Source organism: Podarcis pityusensis, assembly GCF_964106645.2.
Source record: "Podarcis pityusensis genome assembly, chromosome: 9".
NCBI classification, from domain to species: Eukaryota; Metazoa; Chordata; class Lepidosauria; order Squamata; family Lacertidae; genus Podarcis; species Podarcis pityusensis.
Window position 1 is genome coordinate 30,448,003 of NC_138034.1, and position 23,815 is coordinate 30,471,817.

Consider the following 23,815-nt stretch of genomic DNA (forward strand, 5'->3'; position numbering starts at 1 on the left):
GGGTTGTGCAGCAAGTTGAAGATGAGCCCACAAAATAACCAAAGGGGTTAGGAATCTGAGCAGGGGTACAAGGACCCTGAGGACATAGTTGCATCATAGGAAGGAAGGACACCTATGACTGATCCTCTGGAGAACAAGAAGGGGCTGGAAACTGCAGCAGGAAATAATATATGGATGCAGACGGCCACCGCAAATCCATATCACATTCTCTACATCAGGGGTCTCCAATCATGTTTTTACTAGTGGGCACATTTTGAATTTGCTGCTGGTGCCTGTCACAAAATGGCTGCCGTGGAGGGGGGATGGCATAAAGCAAAATGTCTGCCACAAAGAGCATGGCATAACACAAAATTAGAGAGACAACCAACCTAACAACTCTATGCTTCTCATGGGAAGTCAGCTGTGTCCTCCTGGTGCTGTTCCCGTCTAACAACAACAGGGAGCATTCCTCAGTACCAGAGGGAAAATGTAAGGTAACCATACCACTCTCATTTCACATAAATTGCTTAGAAGGTGCCTTCCCATAACTTCATCTCTGGGAGGGCTAGAAGCGTTCTAGGAAGGAAGGAAGGAAGGAAGGAAGGAAGGAAGGAAGGAAGGGAAACTCATTGTGTAGCACTACTAGAAGACTTTGTGGGTGCCATGACACCTGTGAGCACCAGGCTGGTGGCATGCTCAAAGTAAAGCACTCTAGATGTTGTAAGTGGAACAAAACAATGCAAGATGTTTAACACTCACCCCACACACAACCTAATAGACATCAACCATTTTATAAGTTGTAATACATTTTCATTTCTTTTTTGCACCAATAAAAATAGATGCAAATGAGTATCCAAGGACAAGAAGAGTGCCAATGTGATCCTATAACCCAACAGCTCCTTATGGGTGGTGACTAATGTAACTCTCATTGAGGGCTGGGCTGTAAAGTCCTCCTGTTTCAAAGCTGACATTCGTCTTTCTTCCCAGATAACAGCAGGAATAAAATTCAGTCACACGACACTGAGTCTTGACAAATCTTAAAATGTTTTATCATATTATAAAATGACTGGTATTCATGGGACAATGAGTTAACTCCAATATTCTTCTTGGTACCAAATGCAACACAAATTTAAATACATACACAAATGCACAGATGTTTTATAGGCTTACACAGTTAGAGGTGACCTAGAACTTAGAAGTATTTAACATTGCTAGCAGATGAGCTCCAATCATCCAGATTATAATGTGATAGAATCTGCAGAAGTGAGAATCTGTATCATGCTGAAGCCCCTATGGAACAAAAATGAATTTTAGTGAACACGGGCAAATAGTTGGTTCCATTTCAGTTTGTAAGAGGAATGGATTTTCTCATTGGTAAATTGGAACATGTAATTGGATTTCATTAACAACCTGCAATATCCTTCTTTGCTTCTTCCTTTTGATCTCAGATAATTATACAGCTTAGTTTCTAATTTTTTATCCATCTGACAGTGGTTAAACAGTCACTAGTTTTCTAGTTTAGGACTTTTAATTTTCTTTTTCTTTTTAATCTGCAGTCAGGTTAAAAGAAAAAAGAAAAAACTTGGCCAGTTGGATTTTATCTAACCAGGAGATGAGCAGAGATCAAGAAATAAATTTTTTCCATAGGGCTCTATCCAACTAAGGCTTACTCAGTGTCAATCCATTGAATTTTTTTGGTATTAATTCATTTAAGTCCATTGATTTCATGGGGTCTAGTATGAATATGACTTAGTTGGATACAACCATAAGGTATCTATTGCGTTCTACATTTATTTCCTTTCATGAACATTAGAAGCATGCTGTGTAAATTGATCAAAGAAATGTGCTGCTTAACACAGTACAGTCGTACCTTGGTTCTCGAACGGCTTAGTTGCCAAACAAATTGGCTCCCGAATGTCGCAAACCTGGAAGTAACTCCTCTGGTTTGTGAACATTTTTCGGAAGCCGAACATCCAACACGGCTTCCGCTTAAGTACAGGAAGCTCCTGCAGCCAATCAGTAGCTGCGCCTTGGTTTTTGAACAGTTTTGGGAGTCGAACAGACTCCCAGAATGAATTAAGTTTGAGAACCAAGGTACCACTGTATTCCATTTCTGACATAGCAATATTAAATACTATATGGGGATGTGGTCAGAATAATGAAACTGCTATTCAATAATCATATGCCATCCACTCAGAGTTTCTCACATATGGATAGCTATTTTATACACTATCAGGCCAATGATCTAGAAACCTGTTAATGATTTTGGAATCTGACTTCAACATTCAAGAATTGAGAATGAATGATTGGTTGGATTGTCCCTTGGTGAGATGATTATTGACATTTAATTGTTACATTCCTTCCTGATTGGAGAACCATTGTTAGCTAAATTCCCCTCCTTTGCTTTGCTGAATAATGCTTTGTCCATATAATCTGTAGACTGCAAATGCTGTATGCATGATACAGCATGGAACAAATACCGGTATGTATATTTGCACAGAGGTACATTTGATTTCCATAATTCTTCCACTTTTTGGAAGGATTCTTTTTGCAGTCAAACCTGTGTTCATACAGATGTAGATGTGTATGTCCCACCTTCCTTACAGTCTATATGCAATGGGAAATGCATAGGAGCACAGTCTCTCATCACACACACAACGTTTTGAGACTGCAGGAATTAGTGCTGAAACAGTCTTCTGGTTAGAGGTTTCTGGTTGAATATCCAGGTCAACAAACTGTAGTAGACTGAAAAAGTGAAATGATCAGAGCTACAGTGCTGGACCAGTCTCTGTTCTAGGACAAGATGTAGAAAATACTCCCCCCCCCCCTTTTTCAACCCTTCCAGTGTCAAATTCACCACAGTTCCTCCTATTAGTTCTTGGAGTGAAGTTGTGATCAGCCAACCACAGATACGTAAATATTTTGTGAGATTTCATTTAGGTTTTCCTTTTTTATTATTATTCTCGTCAAGCATTCATTTAATGGAATCACTTCATGTATCACTTCAATTTATGTCATTCAAACATGCTTTTGGTGTTACTTATTTTTCCTAGTGAGCTATATAACTGAGGGAGAAAACAAGTGGCTTGACCTTTTCCCAAAAAACACCAGCTCCGGAGAGCTTCTAGTTGAAAAAATGCGCACATGAGAAATTAGGCCTGGGGAGGGGAGCCCACCAGCCCACAAATGCCACCAATTATCTTCTTATTCTTTTGTTTTTTAAACTAAAATCTGGAGATTATTCCTGCTATAGGCAGTCGAGCAAATAGCCACTTACAGCCTCCAACTAATACAAGAAATAGCAAAAAATTAAATGTTAAATAGTAAATTCTGTATTATGTGCAGATTATTAAATAACAGATCATTTGATAATGACAGGTATCAGGTGCCAAGTATCAAATATTGCTCAATGAGAAATAATATGTGGGGAAATATGGTAAACCAGCAGTCCTGACAATGTGTCGAACACTGCATACTGATGCATATAAAATATCACATGTCAAAGATCAGATACTTTTGGATGAGCACTGAATATTAGATATTGAAAAGTCAATTGATGCTTAACCTTGAAATCTGCACCAGATAGTTCCAGGGTTGAGCTGCAGTTGCAAATTGACTTCAGCTGCTCTGTTTAGAATACTCAGAAGCTAATACTACAAACAAGTAAATTCATGGACAGGTTTCCGCACTACCTGCTGAAATCATCATTACAGCAAAGAGAGAGATTGTGGCCCTCACACTTTATGGCATGTTCTACAGCCACGGCACACGCATGGGAAAACTGATGTGGATTGGAACTTGCCACAACTTTTGACATAGTATAGGCAAGTATCCTGACAAAACAAGCAGACAACATCTGCTGTCCTATGTCTCCCCTAGTCCACATGGTGGGCAAACCATAGACCCCTCAGAAGCCTGGATGTGGGGCAGCTCAGCCCCTCAGGCATATTCTGATGCTGTAGTGAGACACTCCCAAGACCCCTTATGAGGTGGGTCCCCCTTTCAATATGTTATGAATCCCAACCAAATAATAATTGTGACAATAAATATTTTTTAAAAACAAAAACAAAAAACAACCTCATAGCTTCTTGGCCAGTTGCAGCTGCAAGTAACATTCCTTCCTAGGCCTAATAAGCAGTGATGAACCAAAGCTCATAGCAACGATGCCCATTATTTGAAAGAAGGTAGGTAGGAAACATGACCGATACCCAAATTTATAATCTAGGAACAGGCCTGTGGAAACAGGTTATCCCTCAGATCTGCTTGCCCAGCTCTACCCTCTGGACTTCCAATTGGCTTCTATGAGCAGGACCGGCCTGGACCTCAAGGGAGGTTCTGAGGGGGAGGAAGTGGCTCCCTCCCATCATGCCACATGGGCATTGCACAAAGTGGGCTCCCCACATAATGATGGGGAGCTGTACCTTCTGAAATATTTTTGAGAAGAGAGAACATCACATCTATGAGGGGTATCAGTAATACAAGCATTGAAAACATACAGCAGCTGATTTAAAAAATAGTGATTGCAACTGGAAACTTTTGGAAGAGGCGTTGGGAAATTGTGTACTTATATTTTGAAGATTCTGCAGTCATCTGTGTAAGTTGGGGTTTTGCCTTTGCATGAATCAGTATCACTAAATTCATGAACTGGATCTAAAGATATTTAGGATGAATGCATCTAAAATTCACACCCATTTTGCCCTTTAAAAAGCACTTACAGGGGTTGCAGAGAGTAAGTTGGAGGTGTATCATAAATAAATGATACATATGGATATTGCTTTGCTTGTTGGCATTTCCACTTTAAAAGAAGCAAGCATGCATACTAATTTTGTGCTTGTGTTGAAGGAAATATAGTGTTACATCTAAGGCTACATTTTACTAGTCTTTATTTACTTTTCAACTTTTCTTCAACTTTTTAACCCAAGTTCTAAATGCCATACTACTTGTAGACTAGGTTGATTATATGTTTTTTTCACTAATAATCATTTTCTTTTTTCCCTTTTATTTTCTTTTGTTGTCTTTGTGGTCTGCCTTCCATTTTGATGAAAGTTTTATGAGGGAGTGCTTGATGGAAATGAAATCAATGAATCATTGCGGCGTAGCAATGGCTTGAGAAGTACAGAATTCATAGACGGGACTTTGCCTCAAATCTACAATATAAATTTAAGGGTAAACTATGTAGAAGATGTCCCATTTGTCCTAACATGCTACCCAGTCATTAACAAAGGCCCAGTCCATTTGTCTGAACTAATGTCTTTCCATGTGGACTCTGTGAACTTCCATTACTACTACTGTGTGATGATACATATTGTTACTAGAGAGGTTCAGCCTCCCTTCACCATGGAAATAAAATTTGTGGTGGTTAATTTTGAGCTCGTAACATAGAATTCACATCTGATTTTCTTTCTCCTCAAAACATGGTTTAGAAATTAATACATCTAAATATGGTACACCTAAATACTTCCACAAAAACAATATAAATATTAAGAAACAATTAAGGTTTCCTATACTGAGGCAATGTTAAAGCATTGCCAGGATCTGAGAGACCTTCAGTAGATAAGCAAATAAGTCAGTGATAGGGTGCCCCTTGTGCCCAGGGTCCAGAAGAAGCAACCTCTCACCATTTACTAATGCAGCTCCAGATCTACTTCTTTGAAAGGAGCATGAATATGCTTCGCACATGACCACTGTGAAATGATCTAATATTGTCTGCTTCACTCCTACTGTGTCTTTGTAAAGAAGCATATGCATTTCTCAAAAGCTACTGGAGACGGTGGGATAGGTTCTGGAAGCTTCAACGATTCAGCCACGCAACTGAGTGTCAGGCGCATTCCATAATCTTAAATGTACTCAAGTGGGCACTTCATGAGGGCCCTACACCAGAGTAAGCTTAAGGGGCCTGGTATAAAGTACATCTGTGGTATGTGAGACCTTATAGTTTTGGTCAATCAAGGAGAACAGGAGACAGTGCAGCAGAAATCAGGTACAATCCTTAATATCACAACAATTCAAAAAGACGTGGTGTAGAGAGGTGATGGATTGAATATTTGTAAATGTTTCTAAGTGGTATGTTTAAGTAGGTCCTCTTGCTATAAAAATTAATCAGATTATTATTTTTATCTGAGAAAGGCCCAGTTCACATGAGTGTGTGTGTGTGTGTGTGTGTGTGTGTGTGTGTGTGTTACAAAGGTAATACTAGCTTCAGAATATTCTCAATCTGCTACAACTGATTGTGGGCATCTCCATCAATGCGTATAGGCTGAGAGTCTTGTTGGCCCTCATGGCCATGTGCCATATGAAAGGCTACCACATGCGTGTGGCAAGATCTAGCAGCCATTTGACAGCCATTTAGAAATCATTCTGTCATTTTACCAGATGCCACTACAAATCCAAAATCTAATTTGGGTGGGATTAAATTTCCCCAAAACGTTTCTAGAAAAGAATCTGGTAGTTCAATCCATCTCTCTGTCACTAAAAATGGCAGACAGGTGTGACCATACTGTGGCAGCACAATGTTAGTAATAGTAAAAGGATTGCAATTGCATTATTTGCAGGCAATAAGAGAATGCTGAATTATGAATAATATGGAAAATAATAATATTGAATGTGACTTCATTCCGTTGAATGATGCAGGATACAGAGACAGGTTGAAATGATAATATAATACATTGCCAGGGGTTTAAAATGGGTTCCATATTAGTAGAACCTACATGCCTGATATTTGCTGACCATGTATATCAAGCTTTATATATAATTGCCTAGGGTTAACTATAATGAAGAAGTTATATTTCACAGTATTTGAAGTAAAAACAAGATTTTTTTATTATTTTGAATCATGTCATACCATTCATGTCCTATTTTCATTTTGTATCTTTGTTATTCTTCATTTGTTAGCAATCCACAGCTTATTTATTTCCTTGTTGTGTTCAATCTTTATTTATTTTTGTTTATCAGGGGTGGGGAGGCAGCCATACCTGCAGGAAAGCCAATGTAGACTTTCTTGTTAAAAAGAGCTCTCTTTGGATACCAGTTAATGTTTTCAGTTCATCCTGTTTCTGAGTTCTTCTGGATACACCTGCAGACTTTGAAAGCAATTTCCTCTTTATTGTTGCACTGATTTCACTATTTCGCAGTGAACATTTTTAATCAAGCTCAGCTGCAGACTATGTACATAGTCTAGAGAAAGTTAGGAGCGCAGAAGTCTCCTAGAAACAATAATCCCTTGTCATGGAACTCTATGTCATGTTTCCTCTAGAAGGTACTGTATGGAAATAATGCATCTGTATTTCTTGATAAAATAATTGTGTATTGCCTTCTTTTGTTTTTAAGACCCTTTAAAATCAATTAATGATGTAATAATTTTAATGGCAATCTTTACCCATCATTTGGCATAATCACACATCACCTTTTAATGTGATAAAGTTACCAACAGGTAACTCTTTCAATCTCATTTTGTATGAATATGGTCTCACATTAAGGAAACTAGTATTTAACACACTGGGCAAAGGCTTTTTTTCTTAAACAAATGTTCCCTTGGAGGGCAAAGCACCACATCTCACCACATGAGGGAGTGCCTTGAAATGGAATATTCAACATACTAAAATGCCATAGCAAAAATCTTCACATGACATTATCTTGGCAGAGTTAATCTGGAAGCTGTCCAGTACTGAGCAGTACTAAAGTCAGGAATCTTCTGGTTTTGAGGCCCACCCCCCAGTCTGCCAACAGTTGCTCCGCTGCATGCAAGCTGTCCCTTGCTCAAAAGGGGAGGAAGAAAACACAGAACAAGATGATTCAGAAACTCTCTCTCTCTCTCTCTCTCTCTCTCTCTCACACACACACACACACACACACACACACACAGATACCTAGCTATGTTCACATCCTGTTCTTGGGAGGTCTTGCCAGCAAAGCCTTCCAGCCAGTGACGAAGCTGCATGCTCCACTACCGGGGGCGGAGAGCAGGCGGGGGCGTGATGGTGCCCTGGGGGTGTGGCGCCCATCCTGGAGGTGTGGCATGCCACCCGTGGGGACATGACATGCGTTCTGGGGGTGTGACGCGCCACCTGTGGGGGTGTGGCACCCGGCACATGGGGGTGTGCGGCACGTGTCTGGGGAGGTGCTGCGATGGCACCCTACCGGAATATAGGTGCTGGGGGAGGTCTTCTCCCTCTGCACCCCCGTTCCTCCGCCAGTGCTTCCAGCCAGTGGAGCCTTCCAGCAGCCAACTAGGGGGGCTTCTGATGGAGTTGTTTCCACTCCATTGGCAAGCTGGCATTTCCCTTTCTCTGGGGACGGGTACCATCAAATGTAAGGAGGATAGGTACAAGGAAGTTTCTTCCAAGACAGCCTTTACAGTTTTAGGGTGGTTTTAAAGGGGGTTTTTCTTTTCCCAGGTTATTTTTATTTATATATATATGTATATACCACTACATCTGACAAACTATATCAACGTGTTTTAGAACAATAAAACATAAAACCATACAATAAAAAACATAGAAAGGTTAAAAAAAGACATTAACCAATTAACCATTGTGGAAGTACTCATTCTTAATTGCCTGCATAGTCCTGGTGGAATAAAAAGTTTTCAGCCAGCACTCAAAAGGTAGCACAGAAAGTGCTTGCTTGTTGTGTGTTGTTGTCCAATAACCCTCACCAACTTTTGTTGTTTTGTAGACAGTTGGTATGAAAGCAGTATATGTCAAAGAGGTGCTTCTAGGTTTTCAAAAATGCTAGATTTCAAAAGCAAAGGTGCAACATTTTTTGTGTTGGGTTCCTTTGAAACCACTTGGGAGGGTTGGAGAACTAAATGAAGAAAAGGATTTACTTACCTTCCTGTGGTTTGGGCAGAGTTATGTATGAAAATAGCAAATGTTGTAGAAATGCCTACAGATCAGTAACCGGTAACGTTTCAGGAGAATTAATTGGTGCAGGGGAGAAGGACTTGTGATCAATAAAAGCAGTTTGTGGGTTTTGTGGGGAAATTTATGCTCAGTTGAGAACAGTCAGTTCCTTCTTTTTCATCACTCCTAATGTAGAAAAGTTATTCCCTCTTTGGAAGGTAGATCTGTCAGAAAGAAAACTAAAGTCCCCTTCCTGACCTTATGCAAAAAAAAGATCTTTGCATTAGACACTTGAAATTTCAAAGAGACCAACAATCTGAGTCTATTTGATGCTTCAGGAGCAGCTCAGTTCAAAGGAGACCCACTTTGCCTTGGAAGATCCCCAAATCTCTCTGAATCTTCCTGATTCAATCCAAAATTCGGTATCCATCTGAACCAAGTACAGTGGTACCTCGGGTTACAAACACCTCGGGTTACAAACACTTCGGGTTACAAACTCCGCTAACCCAGAAGTAGTACCTCGGGTTACAAACTTTGCCCCAGGATGAGAACGGAAATCGTGCAGCGGCAGCGGGAGGCCCCATTAGCAAAAGCGCGCCTCAGGTTAAGAACGGTTTCAAGTTACGAACGGACCTCCGGAACAAATTAAGTCCATAACCCGAGGTACCACTGTACACACTTGTAATGGTCATCTGGGCCATTAACTATTATTGCATGTATCCTGGTAACAGCCCAGTTCTAGCCCAGGATCACAAGTTAACATAGTTATTATGAGAGGTGTGATTATTATATACTGTCCTCCACTGCAGAAGCAACTGAAAGCTACAACTATCCAGCTACAGCCAGGGCCTTTTTTTTCCCCAGCTGAAACTTGCCAGAACTCAGTTCTGGCACTTCTCAGGTGAGTGCCACTGCCTTGTTCTTTAACAGAACAAGGGAGGTGTTTGTGGTGAATTCCGGCACTTCTTTTTCTAGAAAAATAGCACTGGCTACAGCTAACAAGATTATCTATAGGCAGATGTAAGATAACCATCCTAAGAAACATAATACTCAGTGACAGGCAGGAACAGATATTGGATTTTAAAATTTCTCACATGGGCAGATGTCAAAAGCCCTATGCAGATATGTAGATTTAATTGTTTTAGTGAATACAGAAAGGAGAGCATACTGCTCCACAACCCCTGCAATTGACTTCCCACATTGGACAGGAAGGTCAGAAGGGGTTTCTGTTAGTGTGTCCAGATGAATGTTAATTCACCAGATTGCAGAAAAGATGTTCAACTGGCCATGCTTACAATCTCCATTCAGACAATTTCATTCAATGCAAGAAGCTTGAAGGAGTTGATGGAACCAGGATTCATTCTTCATAGATGAAATAACCAACGAGTACTTTAGAATTAAGGGATGCGGGTGGTGCTGTGGGTTAAACCACAGAGCCTAGGACTTGCCAATCAGAAGGTCGGCGGTTCGAATCCCCGCAATGGGGTGAGCTCCCGTTGCTTGGTCCCTTATCCTGTCAACCTAGCAGTTCCAAAGCACATCAAAGTGCAAGTAGATAAATAGGTACCGTTCCGGCGGGAAGGTAAATGGTGTTTCCGTGTGCTGCTCTGGTTTGCCAGAAGAGGCTTAGTCATGCTGGCCGCATGACCTGGAAGCTGTACGCCGGCTTCCTCGGCCAATAAAGCGAGATGAGAGCCCCAACCCCAGAGTCGGCCACGACTGGACCTAATGGTCAGGGGTCCCTTTACCTTACTTTAGAATTATTGAATTGTGACTCAAATAGAAATCAAATTGCAGCCAGCACAGCAGTAGTTGGGCTACTGGTATTACTGCATTTGCAGCAGCTGATTATATTGTGGGCGGGGAGGATATAGAGCGATAGTTTTAATATTTTTTTGAATAATGATATAAAGGGTCTCGAAGATTTCAGTTGTTAGAATTTCCAGGTGAAAACTTTTCCTGTTTATTTATTTTTACAGGATGAAGATTCAAGAGAAAATCGGTTCAGTTTTACAGGCTATGGAATGGGGCCACCATGTATACAAGCAAAAGATGGAGTGGTTCCAAAAGCACCAAACAATCCAGTTCAACCTGCACCAAAAAGCCCTGAAGACATGAGGAAGGTATTCATTGATCGGGCCAAGAAAATTGACACCATCTCCCGAGCCTGTTTCCCACTAGCCTTTCTGATATTCAACATTTTTTACTGGGTCATCTACAAAATCGTTCGGCACGAGGACATTCACCAAAAACAAGATTAAGGTTTCCAGTGCTTAACGGTTCTGGTTCTCTATTACTATGGTACAAATACCGATTGGCTCATAAAGGGCGTGGAGGGAAAAAATCACATTTGACTTGCTATGCAAAGTCACAAAAGGATAGAAGAGTGGAATCCGAAGAAGCTACAGTATCTGCTGCAACAGCGATTCAACTTCTTATTAGCTAAAAGTAGCCAGCTTTTGCAAAGAAAAACCACAACCTTCTAAATTAAAACTCTACTGCCAATGTATTTATAGATGCTGTTCCATAATGGTATAGTATTTTCTGACGTTTCTTGCAGCAAAGTGCCATATTAACAGAAATGCTATTCCACTTTAAAGTTTCCTTTAAACTTTATAAGTCAAGATTTGCCATGGGGGGGGTGTTTAAAAAAAGAAGTTTCCCTTTAAGTGACGAAGCACATTTTCTCAATTTAAAGACACTGCCAATGTCTTTTATAATAAACACCGAGCATATATTAGGCTGCACATTAAAGAGAGAAATCTCATATAAAATACTTCATAATGACACAATCCACTTACTCTGTGAAATGCTGCTGGTGTTTTTGGTGAGGCTTCAGTTCTGCACTGGAATAAGCAGTTTGTTGATTGCTGGCCGTTTTATAAAAAGAAAAAGTATGCCTTGGCGAAATTTCTCTGTGCATTCAAGGCAGGAAACTGTCTAATCACATCCTTTACCAGTACACAGAGTATGACTCAGCAGGCTAGACCTTCTGTTGAGGAAACAGATCACTTGCTTCTGGTATTTACTCTAAAATGTAACATAGATTCTACATGATAGGATGTGAGGTCAGATATTCTGAGTCACTCAAATGAGTATTGTCACCTCCAGGGCCCTAGAGGGGGAGAGGATTTTGTTCCATGAAGGTTAAATATGCTTAAAGCTATTGAAATTATGGGGCAGTGGTGCATATTTAATTCTGTAATATACACATAATATACACTAGGAAGTTAGTGTCATTGAAATCAGTTCAACTTACTTCCAGGTAAACATGATGAAAATCATATGTATCACCCATTTATTTTAACTGACTTTACATACATATGTGCTGAACAACGTCAAAAGAAGTGCTAGAACAAAATTGGGGGAAACGAAAACCTTCCTATGAAGATACCGGATAGCCAACTATGGCATTCTACTTGTGCAACTGACTGTCACTTGCACAAATAGGAATTGCTCTTGTTCCCTTCCCTCCCAATTCCACCCACCCACATTTCCCAATATCTGCTCTGCATAGTTGAGAAACCCTGATCGGGCGTAGTTTGCAGGGCCCCAGTGTGAATGGTGGAAGTACAATCTAGCACACCTCCTGGTGTGGTGTTTCATCTTGATATTTAAATTAAGGAAATTTATTTCCTTTTTCTAGAATTGCACAGTCCTTTAAATTAATTCTCTCAATAATTATATATTATGTTATAGGCTTAAAAGAAAATATAGAATAGAACTTTGCACCTAGAAGCTGTTTTTTGTTTCTTCTGACAGTTCTCATCAGCAAAGACAGAATATATTTGCTCTACAGCTTATCTAATGCAGTGGAATGCTATATGTTCTGAAAGTGTGCCAACAGAAAAACCACAAGAGTTTATTGTTGAACACCAGAGAGGGGAGAGAAAACATGCTGCTTTGAAGGATAAAGAAAATCAAAGCTGAAGTTTTACTTTGATTTTTAAATAAGAACAAATGTGATACAGGACTATTTCCGTAATGTGTCTGTTATAGAAATATTTACTAAGATGACTTTAAAAAGAAAAAAAGAAAAGCAAATTTGATTTAAATAGATCCATTTAAGTATGGGTGGGTGGAAACCATATGCAAATTGTGCCCTGTGTCAAAAACAGCTCTAACATAGTGTTATATTGGTGTCAGGAGATATTTTCTTGAGCAAGTACTTTCAAACAAATGATTCCCAATGTAAAACTTTAGGTGGCGTGGCCAGTCTGTGACGACTGTGCTATCTCGGTTATACATTTCTGAATCTGCCTTCAGTGTGATCAATACAAAGGCTAACGATTTAAAATGCGTTGTTAAATCTAAGTAAATATTCGTGCAAATGAATTTTGTACAATTTCTGAACATAACAGAAGTCTACAGACACTCTAGGGCTATGGATAGAAAAAAAGGGGGGAGCCCTCTCAACTTTATTTCCAGTAGCCACAGATTGTGTGGCCATACTACTTTGGTAACTCAACATAAAAAGTTAGGCATGCCTATTGAGGATACGAATGGCTTGAGATAGTTTCTATTTGAACAGGATTAGGTGCCTAATCTATGGGAAAGGTGGTGAGTTTGAAAGAGTGGAGGCAAGCAGCACTACAGAGAAAATCCAGTATTTCTCAGTTCATGAGCCGTGGGTGCGATACTAAGATATACCCTTTAACCTGGCCTAGGGGAATGTTCTGCACAAAGCATTATAAACTAAGTTTTAACTTTTACTCCCAAAATTATTCTTTCATTGGATATAGAGTGCAGGTAATGGGATAAAGTTGGGGCATAAGGGCATATCATCAAATTCATTTCACTTCTTTACAATGCAGAATGATAAAGGAAGGTTTTGTGTTGTCTCATGCCACCAAAAAATACCAGCAATCCACTAGTGCCTATTTTATTAAGTCTAAAATACCAGCAGGCATATGACAACCTATCACACAAATAAATCCAGGAATGGTGTTGCGGACCCTGTCAGACAAACTAATGCTTCTTATGGATTTAGTGCACTGTTACAAAACCCCCAGTGATTTCAGCAAAGTGACAAAAGTTAGCAAACATGTTTCCCCTGTATTCAGGTTACTGCAGGCTCTATGTTAGATACACCCTATAGTGCGGCGGCTGGGACTGAGATGAAGTATCAGCCACTGCAAAATTCTGGGGTGAATTAGGACATATTCAGTGTGTGAAATCCCCAGCAGGGGGGAGAATCCAATTTACACCAATTTTGTTATTCATGGCTGCTCACAGTCATGATGATAAGAACCATTTGCCAGAAAATTGGAAGATCTCCAGCAAATTGCCGGAAGATAATGAAGCATCCCCACATTTCCTAGTCAAATGGACATTTCTTCCTATCTTCAATCACTGTCATGCAGGCAGCAAAGTACAGAAAGTCAGAGAAGTGTATCTGCATTGCCTAGGCAACTGGGCAACACTTTTGATCTGATGTCACTGTTTTGCAACATGGTGATCATTATTTTGCCTGTGAACGAACCCAGAAGAAATTAGTGTTGGAAGTCGTGGATAAGGAAGGAGGCAGAGGCACCAGAATGGCTGAACTTCATGTCCTTCCACACACACGAAAAAAAGCAACAACAAAAATCAGATGCAACTTCACAACCTCTAAACAAGGCTGCAGTAAAGTGCTGAATTGGAACAAACAGCAATCATGTTTTCCACAGATTCCCATTTTTTTCCTGATTTAGCATGAAAGAGCAAAAGCAAAACCACTCAGATTCCTGCCTCGAAAGCATGAGGAAAGTGGGAACCCACTTGGACCCATGCTTTCTAGACATGGGACAAGTGGAATTGTAGACGAGCCCTTTCATGAATAGAAGCATCCGACTGGCTTTTGTTGGAACCAAAATGCTGTCTTAAATGAACCATGGATTCTTATGTGCCGTATGGAAGTATGTGAAGCTCAAAACATTCATGAGTGGAAATATGTGGAATTTATCTCTTTCAGTCTCTAACCCCTTCCAGGCATTAGTATTTCCATGGAGACAGCTAATGCATTGATAGGAACCCTATCATTTGGCCTTACCTCCAATGTTTTCAGCCCCATATGTTGTACTTGTGTAGGTCCCAGGGCTCCCAACTACATTGCGTTTGCTTAAGGTTTGCTTGATTCCACCTTCAGAACTTCAGGGTGCAGAACTGGACATGTATGCACAAGATAAAGGACAGCATAGTAGTTCTACCTCTCATTCATGTATTAGCCACATGAATAGGGTTCTGTTTCCTACTCCACTCTCTAAATATTATTATTTATTACGAAGTCCAATAACACAAGAACTGTTTGTCATCCACATCCATATGGAAATATGAAAGACCTTTTCAGCCCCAAATTATGATCAAAGGGCTCAGTTATCTTAGGCAAGTATCATTATTATATCCTTATGGAACATATGCAAACACTTCAAAATCCATTTTACACACTCGGATTCTCCCTACTGTAGCCATGTAGTCCCCCCCCCCCAAAAAGGAACAGCATACCTAATGTATTTTGGGCACAATTTTAATCTGTGCTGCCCCCCTAAAAAGTGCTTTGAAATGGGGCAGACAGAGATCAATGCCCACTGGCATTGCAGGAGATGCACAAATGCAAATATTGACCACTAGGGTGTTAAAATTTATGTTAGACACCAATTGAGGTGAAAGCCTACGTTTTTTACCTGAGGACATTAAAAAAACCCTCACTGAGAGCATTGTTTGTAGAATATGTGGAAGAAGGTACCACAGGATGTTTTGAGAACAATTTATTTAGTCATAAGACCGTGCAATGGGAAATGCATTTCAATTTAATTGTTGTTAGATTACATGATGAAATCCAATTGATCTCTTCTGGTCACTAGTATGTCCTGCTTCCTGAGCTGGTACATGGCAGGCAGATATTTAGATTTTCTCATCAGAGAGTTGAAGGAGTGGAAAGTGAAGTTATAGGTAATCATGCAGGCACTCTTTCTGGAACAAGCACAAGGAAACTTAGCTTTGAGGTGCGCACTAATTTATTAGTATTAGTCACTCTGACTTCTGTGTGGCAGAAGAAGAGGATGGGACATGGCTTATTGGAAGACCACAAGCTTTGCAAGCAGGTGGTCCAAGGTCCAATCCCTGGTATCTCCATTTAAATGTATCAGGCAGAAAGGGATATTAAAGACTTCTGAGGGAAACCCTGGAGAGCTGCTATAGGTCAAACTAGACAATACTGGGCTTGATTGACAAATGATTTGATCAGGCATAAAAGCAGCTTCATATGAGGCACTGATATCTGACCTGAAATTTGGAGGCCTGGATCTGGCTTCTTTTATAGATTATAACCATGTAAAATGTGAAGGGAGAACGAGGAATAATTTCATTACAATTTATCCTGTGTTGCAGGCATATCCCACTATTATCGGTCTCCTGAATTTAAAGCAGCTCAACTCTTGTCAGCTTAGTACACATTTAGATGCAAGATATTGTAAAGTTGTATGGTTGTACTACTAAGTATAGCAGCTAATGTGCTATTGCTTCTCATTCACCATGAAGCTTCCATAAGTGGAGGGAAAGAGGTGTTATTTCAGAGAGAAATATGACCCAGTATTTAAAATAGTTAGAGGAGTTTTGAGTGTGTGTACCATTTGTTTAAATGGGCTTGGAGACGTTACAAAATAAACGTCTTGTTTCCCACCAGTTCCATTTTAATCCTATATATTTCTTCATTGAGCTTTATTTTAGGCATTATTATAAATTTTTATATTTGAGAGTACTGATACAAATCTTTATTAAAAGCACATATTTTGTCTGTGTAATACCAGGTAGAGTTCTATAAAGCAATCTAAATGTGCACTTTAGACATAAGGAAAGACAAATGCTAATACGACATAGCTCTGCCTGTTACAGCACTGATAAGTAATCATTTTAAGGAATATTCTTTAGGGTTAAGAAATATTTAGATTAAAAATATTTTGGGGGTGATAAATTCTCTAACCTTAAAAATAAAAATTGTATTTTTACTTCATGATATTTTCTACTAGATGAAAGAACTGTTTGTTATTATCATTCAGCCCAGCTTAAATTGTAACTGCAAGAAAGTGACATAGTCGGTAAGACTAAGAGCACAACATAAACCCTCCACATGTAATTCCAATTCTCAGTTGGGGTAGAATTTGCTTCAATGCATTGATAGCTCTCCAAAATTTGCTTCATAGTAATTCTTACAATAATCTTGTAACTCAGTGCAGAATCTGTACTAACGGAGGTTAGTTTGATAAGAGAACATTGAGTTAATGGTGTTTTTGTTTGCTTTCAAAACAGCTCTGAAATCTATTTTGCAAATTAACTTATAGGGAAATACAAAGATGTGCATACAGGTTTTGGGATGTGTCTATTGTATGGGAGCTTCTTCTTTTTGCAGAGGTTACAGAATGGTGCCTCCTGGCAAAACATACATTGCACAGTGGTCTCTTAACCATTATCACTTTGGAATATTTGTGCAAAAAGATGAGACTGAGGAAAATAGTTGGGTTAAAGGCCACAAAACGCTGGCTCATGCTGTATTCTTGATATGCTTTGATATTTATTGCACTTCTTCACTTTCATCTCCATGAAATATGCAAGAGCCATTCCTTAAGTTAGCAAACGTCAACCTATGACAGGACAGTATCAATGGATGAAATGGACTGCGTAAATTTTGACATTATATGGATATTTAATTGTGAGCCACATGAAAAGAAACTGTGCCATAAGCTTTTAACATGGAGTTTAAACATTATATACAGTAGCTTGTGTGGTAGTGAGCCAAGCTTCCTTAAAAGGTGAGAGCAAAAAAATAATAATATGGTTATACTAGTGTGTTAATGACTTGTCTGTGATTTTTAAACATATCATCCTGTGAGTTCTGTCTAGACAGCAGCAAATACCAATTTGTGTCTAGAAGTATTTCTTTTCAGTAAAATCCAATGAAAAGTGTCATGCATGAGTTTAATTAAACTCCTTTTCTTTCTTGTATTCCTATATTCAGCACTACAGCTAACATGCTCTGCTGACAGAGGTATTCAGTTGTGTGCTGCCTATGGTGTTCATGTAACTGTATATATTTTGTTCTAAAACAAGAATAAAAGCTACCATTTTTCAAGACTCTGCTCAAACTGTTAACACAATTTAAGCATTGACTATTGAGTGTCAAATCGCAAATATTTAGAAAACAAACTGGGGTCGGGGAAAGGAATGCTTTTTCTGGTGGAAATACAGGAACAAACATGAGAGGAAATGATAAACGAAAATCCTGTGAACTACCTCCTTCAAGAGTAGCCAATATGGAAATTCCCACGATGAGCAACACTCAGTTGCTCAATACCCAAATACCTTCTTAAGTTCAGGGGCTTCACTGCAGAGTGGGATATGCTTCTAAGGAAATATTAAAAAATAATGTATACATGTCATGTGGGTGCCATAAGGTGACTAATTTGTCTACAAAAGCAATAGTCCATGCACATCAGCTTGTCTAAGCAGTTATCTTTACAGAAGATGCATGGGCTGAAATCCCCCAAATACCTTTTAAACTTTAAGTAAGTTAAACTCTGGATTCAGTCTCCAGCAACAACAAGGAAGAAATTTGATTCTCTTCACTCTTAAAGCCATGTCTATCAAATTTGTACTTTCCAAAACAATGTAAGAACTGAAAAACAGCCATTTTTCGAAATGTGCACTTATCCAAATTTTGCAACAGGGTACTCCAACCTCTGTTTACAAAAATGCGTATATTAGGGGGAAAGTGTGCATAAAAGCACATGCATTCATGAACATAATATAAACACATTATATAGAATCATAGAATTGTAGATTTGAAAGGGATCCTGGGGAATCATCTAGTCCAGCCCACTGCAATGCAGCTGCCCCATATAGGGACTGAACCTGCAGTTCATAGTAGTAGTAGTAATAATAATAATAATAATAATAATAATAATAATAATAATAATTTTATTATTTTTACCCCGCCCATCTGGCTGGGTTTCCCCAGCCACTCTGGGCAGGTTACAGCATATATAAAAACTTTAAGATGTTTTCACTGATTGAAAAAGTAGAAAAATATGCAGTTTTATTGTTGTATGGGATGTGAAGAATAGAAGTGATGATTTCATGTAGCCATTATTATGTGGACATAATGGAATCAGCGTGTGAACATTGCAAACCTCAACATGTTCACTTAGAGGTTGAACATGTAAGCATAGTGCACTCAATGGGACATTGTCTCAGGTAAGTGAGTACAGAATTACAGCATGAGATAATGAAATTTAGATAAATGAGAAACTAAAGTGATCAGTTTAAAAAGATTTTCATGTGTGCAGTTCTTTTTAGTCAGTGCTTTTTTCTGGGGGGAAGTAGGGGGACGCATACCCCTAAACATTTTGTGAATCACTGCACTTTTGTCCATTTACTTTATTTATTTTCCCTGATTTGGACTATAAAATGGTGGTTTTCTTGAGTCAAAATAGAGTACCCCTAAACATTTTAAAGAGGGGGGAGCACTGTTTTTAGTATATAAATAGATTGATGACAAGTCCGGATAACAACTTTGTGCAAACAGATTGGGAAAAATGCTCATGAAATAGTAAACATCAAACTTCCCTGCAAACTTTGTGCAAACAAATCAGGATAAATAGTCAATAAAACAGGTTGTTTGGAAGCAGCCCAAACTTTAATATGATGAAACTTTTCCATATGACCTGATCCTTTTATGGTGGTAGCAAAATACTCTCCCTTCTTTTCCTAGTAGTACTTTCCCCCTGTGCACCTCTAGGCAGTTCTTGGGGTTCATTATATTATCAAAATCAGGACATGCCCCCCCAAGTTACATTTAGATGAAGACAATTATGTTTGGAGATCCAATCACAGATTTTTCCACATAAGACGTTATTTGGCTTTTTGACACAGTCTGTAACCTTGAAACTATATACGCATATACATTTGCAATTGTTTAATTGCCACATTTTCCAAACCATTTATAAAACCATTTACCTTGGTACATTTACACCTCTGAAAATTGGGAAGAAATCAGCTAGGATCAGTGTCATAAATTAGTATAAATATACACCGAAGACTGAAGTAAGTGTAGACTTATTTTTTATAAATGGACATTAAAAAGCACACAAAAGTTTCTTTAAGCAGTTTACTTGGACCTTTTTCATGCATTCTCCTACTGGGTTATTGGGTGGCCTACGTCAGCAGAAATAGAAATTATAAGCTATTAAGAGCAACAACACTGGACATTCCATCTCTTCTCCATGTGAATCACTTCCAAATATGCTGTGAGTATCCATTATGTGGTTATATTTTACAGCTCATCACTTTCTGAGAATGTCACCTAATGCTACTCTGTTCACAAGCACAGTCTATTTATCAGTATCACGGCAAGCCTGCCACCAGATGGCTCTCTTTCCCTATCCGTTAGAGAGTATAATGCATAAGGTTACTGAGCTTCATTCCTACTATCAAATAAACCATAGCTGAAAGGTGTTGTGCTACTAATTAGGAACCCTGATTAGGCACCAGGAGAATGTGCACACTAGAGGAAATTGTGTGCCTAATTAGGCTGCTTTTATTTCACTACAGCAGCAGTGCTGACGACGAGAAAACACTGTAGCAAAGTCCATGCCTACCTCATGTTCGTATCTCTCCTTTGCATCCCACTCAGCTGCACAGCTAACGGCTGAACGGTGCAGTTTCAATATGGGTGCCTTTTCTAATTAAGGCTGTGTGCATACTACTGTTTACTCTGCACCCAGGGCACTCCCACAGGAAGCCATATACATGGATTTTAGCCAAAATCCATATCTGCCCTAGGAAGGTGCTGCAAGTCAAGTGTAGGCAATACTGAACTAGCTCACAGGTGGAAAATGTTTGGTCTTCCAGATCTTACTGAACTAAACTCACAACTTCATCTTTGGCCATTGGCCATGCATGCTAGGTGTGATGAGAGTCAACATCTGGAGGGCCAAAGGTTCCCCACCCCTGAGCTAGGGAGATCAATGATCTGGCTCAGCTTCCTATGGGCTATGTCTTCAGATTTGGTTTCAGCAGTGAAACAGCTTTGGTTGCCCTGACCTTTATTGAAAGAAAGAGAGGTGAAATACAACTCCTTGATCTCTCAGTGGCTTTGGATACTGCCAACAGTGGCATCCTCCCGGAGTGGGTCTGTGGGTTGGGAATTGGTGGCACAGTTTTATGGAAGCTGTAGGGCTTTGTCTACACAAAGCCAACATCTGCTGGCCCAAGCCTTAAGATCTGGGGAAGATCTTCTCATGGTCCCACCAGCCAGCATAGCGCACTGGGTGCCGATGCAAGACAGGGCCTTCTTGGTAGTGGCACACTGCCTGTGGAATTATCTGCTAGAGGATTGTGGCGTTCATACGGAGCTCCCGGTCATCTCATGGACTATTAACCCATACACCACTAATCCATTGCCACCAACCAGGTTCTCCCCGGTAAATCATTTTGTCTCAGTCAGGTTCTCAAGTTAACAAGGAAGACTATAGTTTATTGCAAACACACATAAACTTTAAATGCATTCGAAACGCTGTTACCCTTTATGCTCTTAGTCTTATTTTATCCTGTCTCTAACTCTTCTACCTCCCCTCACACAAGAACCAACTGCACTAACTGTCTCTCTATTTCCATCTGTCTGCCAACTGCTTCTTCCCAACCAACTAACTACTAACCCACTAAACCTCGGGCTAAGCCCTTTTTATAAACAGGTAGTCTCCACCTCTGGCTTTTCTATTGGTCTACCTATTAACTCTCCCCCCCCCCCCGTACAGACATTTCCAAAAGAATGGGCAAACGCCCAAGGATTAATCCTGCTTTCTGCAGCTGCATCTTTACCTGCTTGCCAGCTAATGTCCCATATGATGTCTGATGTGGAACAGCTGAACATGGTTTCAAGAAAAGGGTCTCGTGGTCCAAGTGAAGAAGCTTGCCAGGTCACGTTTGGCCTACAGACCAGAGGTTCCCCACTCCTGATCCAAAGCATATTTTTAACTCGTACACTCTGGCCCAAATGCTGGGTTCATCAGAGATGTGAAAAGATCACAGAGGGAAGAATGCACTTCCAGACTGGTGATTTTCTGACCTGAGGGTATGTCACACAATCCCTGCACCAGGACAAATTAATTAACGGTAAAGTTACCTATATACTGGCCTTCCATTTATATGCATATGTATAAAATAGCCTTTGCCAAGCTGGTGCCCTCAATATATTTTGGCCTATAGTCCTGTAGCAGTCAGTACAGGTATCTCAATCTCAATGCATCCAGCCAGGTAGGAGGCATGGTGTTTTTATGCAAAGTTTATTTAGCAACTGTGTAGGACAAAACTGACTGCCAACGACCTTTGAAGGTCATAATATAATGGAGTTATATTTACTGTTATGTGTGTGTAATGTTTTGCAAATATAAAGGAGATTATATACACAGGGAAGAATAAACACTCATATGCTTTCTACATTGCTGTATAACTTGAAAGAAATATAAAGCTAAGTATCTTAAACAGGGAATTTAAATAAAACCCACTTCATAAAGGCACAGTATTAAAGTTGCTCAGCTGTTTGTTGTCGGTTTTCTCTTAATATTCAGAGCCAAACATTGATCCCCTTATAACACTGCTAAATTTAAGTTTGGCTTCTACAACAGGATGACAACTAAGATTGAAAGGAGAATCAGTTGAGATGGGGATTTTGTTATTGTAATTTTGTGGTTAAAAAATGTTCTTTTTTAAAAAAACATTGTTTAAGTGAGGTGCCCATTTATTTTGGCTAAAAATTAGGAATTTTCCTGGCTAAAAGCTTTGAAATAATGCCCCTAAATATTCTCTCTTTTGCCATATATATATATATATATATATATGTATATATATGGTAAAGGTAAAGGGACCCCTGACCATTAGGTCCAGTCGTGACCAACTCTGGGGTTGCTCATCTCGCTTTATTGGCCGAGGGAGCTGGCGTACAGCTTCCGGGTCATGTGGCCAGCATGACTAAGCCGCTTCTGGCGAACCAGAGCAGCACACGGAAATGCCGTTTACCTTCCCGCCGGAGTGGTACCTATTTATCTACTTGCACTTTGACGTGCTTTCGAACTGCTAGGTTGGCAGGAGCTGGGACTGAGCAACGAGAGCTCACCCCGTCACGGGAATTCGAACCGCCAACCTTCCGATCGGCAAGCCCAAGGCTCAGTGGTTTAGACCACAGCGCCACCCACGTCCATATATGTGTGTGTGTGTGTGTGTGTGTGTGGTATATATGATAAATTAAGTCAAAAGGAAAGCTAGATCTCATAGTAAAGGGTGCTGTCCAAAATTAAATCAAGAGACGTGTAAAGATTTCCAGGGAGTTTGTGGTGAATGTCTTTGCAGTTCCTCTCACACACACCCTCTCCAAATAGTAATGCCAGAGGAATCTGGAATTGCCTGGATTTGGGGATGGATTTGGGGTTTGCACCAGCCTCTTCAACATGTCTATGAACTACAATGCATAGCTTTCAACTTGTGTCCTGTTAGGTACCACTAAGCAGAAAAAGATGGATGCCTTGTCCTGAGGAAACAAACCATAAGCCTAGGTTTGGATGACATACTGAGCCAAACGATGGCTTATCCTTAAGCATCAGGAGGTCAAGGGAGAAGCATAGCACCAACAATCTCCTCTTTGGGAACTCGCACAGTTGAAAGGCAATTTGTTCACATCAACTAATAAAATGATTATAAATTAAGCTGCCTAGACAAATTTCTAGTGCCGTGTTTTTAGATAAACAAATCTCTCTAGGGTTTCTTTCAGTTTTGGGGGGAATAAATGGAATCTGATTCATTTCGCATGCTTCTACTTAATTTTATCTCCAAACCACATGGAAGGCAAAGGCTGTACAGTTTCCCTGTCTCTAAGGTGATTTAAGCTATTAAGAAAGATGGGCTAAGACTGCAAAGCTATCTACACTTAACTGATAATCGGTGCCATTGAACTCAAGTGGGGTTACTTC

The 23,815-nt window shown here is 39.7% G+C and overlaps 1 protein-coding gene and 1 long non-coding RNA gene across 3 annotated transcripts in view; one reads left to right on the plus strand and one right to left on the minus strand.

Annotated features, from left to right (window-relative positions):
• Positions 1 to 12,202, plus strand: part of GLRA3 (glycine receptor alpha 3) — a 70,038-nt gene extending 57,836 nt beyond the window's left edge. Inside the window, exons 9-10 of one of the 2 annotated variants that reach the window (XM_081022201.1) lie at positions 5,026 to 5,145; positions 10,799 to 12,202. In XM_081022201.1, coding sequence (XP_080878327.1) covers positions 5,026 to 5,145; positions 10,799 to 11,080 — 402 coding nt within the window. In that variant the 3' untranslated portion in view covers positions 11,081 to 12,202. The remainder of the gene's footprint in view (positions 1 to 5,025; positions 5,146 to 10,798) is intronic. The other variant, XM_081022200.1, reaches the window with a different exon arrangement.
• LOC308485971 lies at positions 847 to 20,485 on the minus strand. Its single transcript, XR_013990893.1, has 3 exons — positions 20,450 to 20,485; positions 6,821 to 6,950; positions 847 to 1,269 (listed from the first exon to the last, which is right to left on the minus strand). It is a non-coding gene; the product is annotated as an uncharacterized lncRNA (long non-coding RNA).
• Positions 20,486 to 23,815: the final 3,330 nt, after the last annotated feature.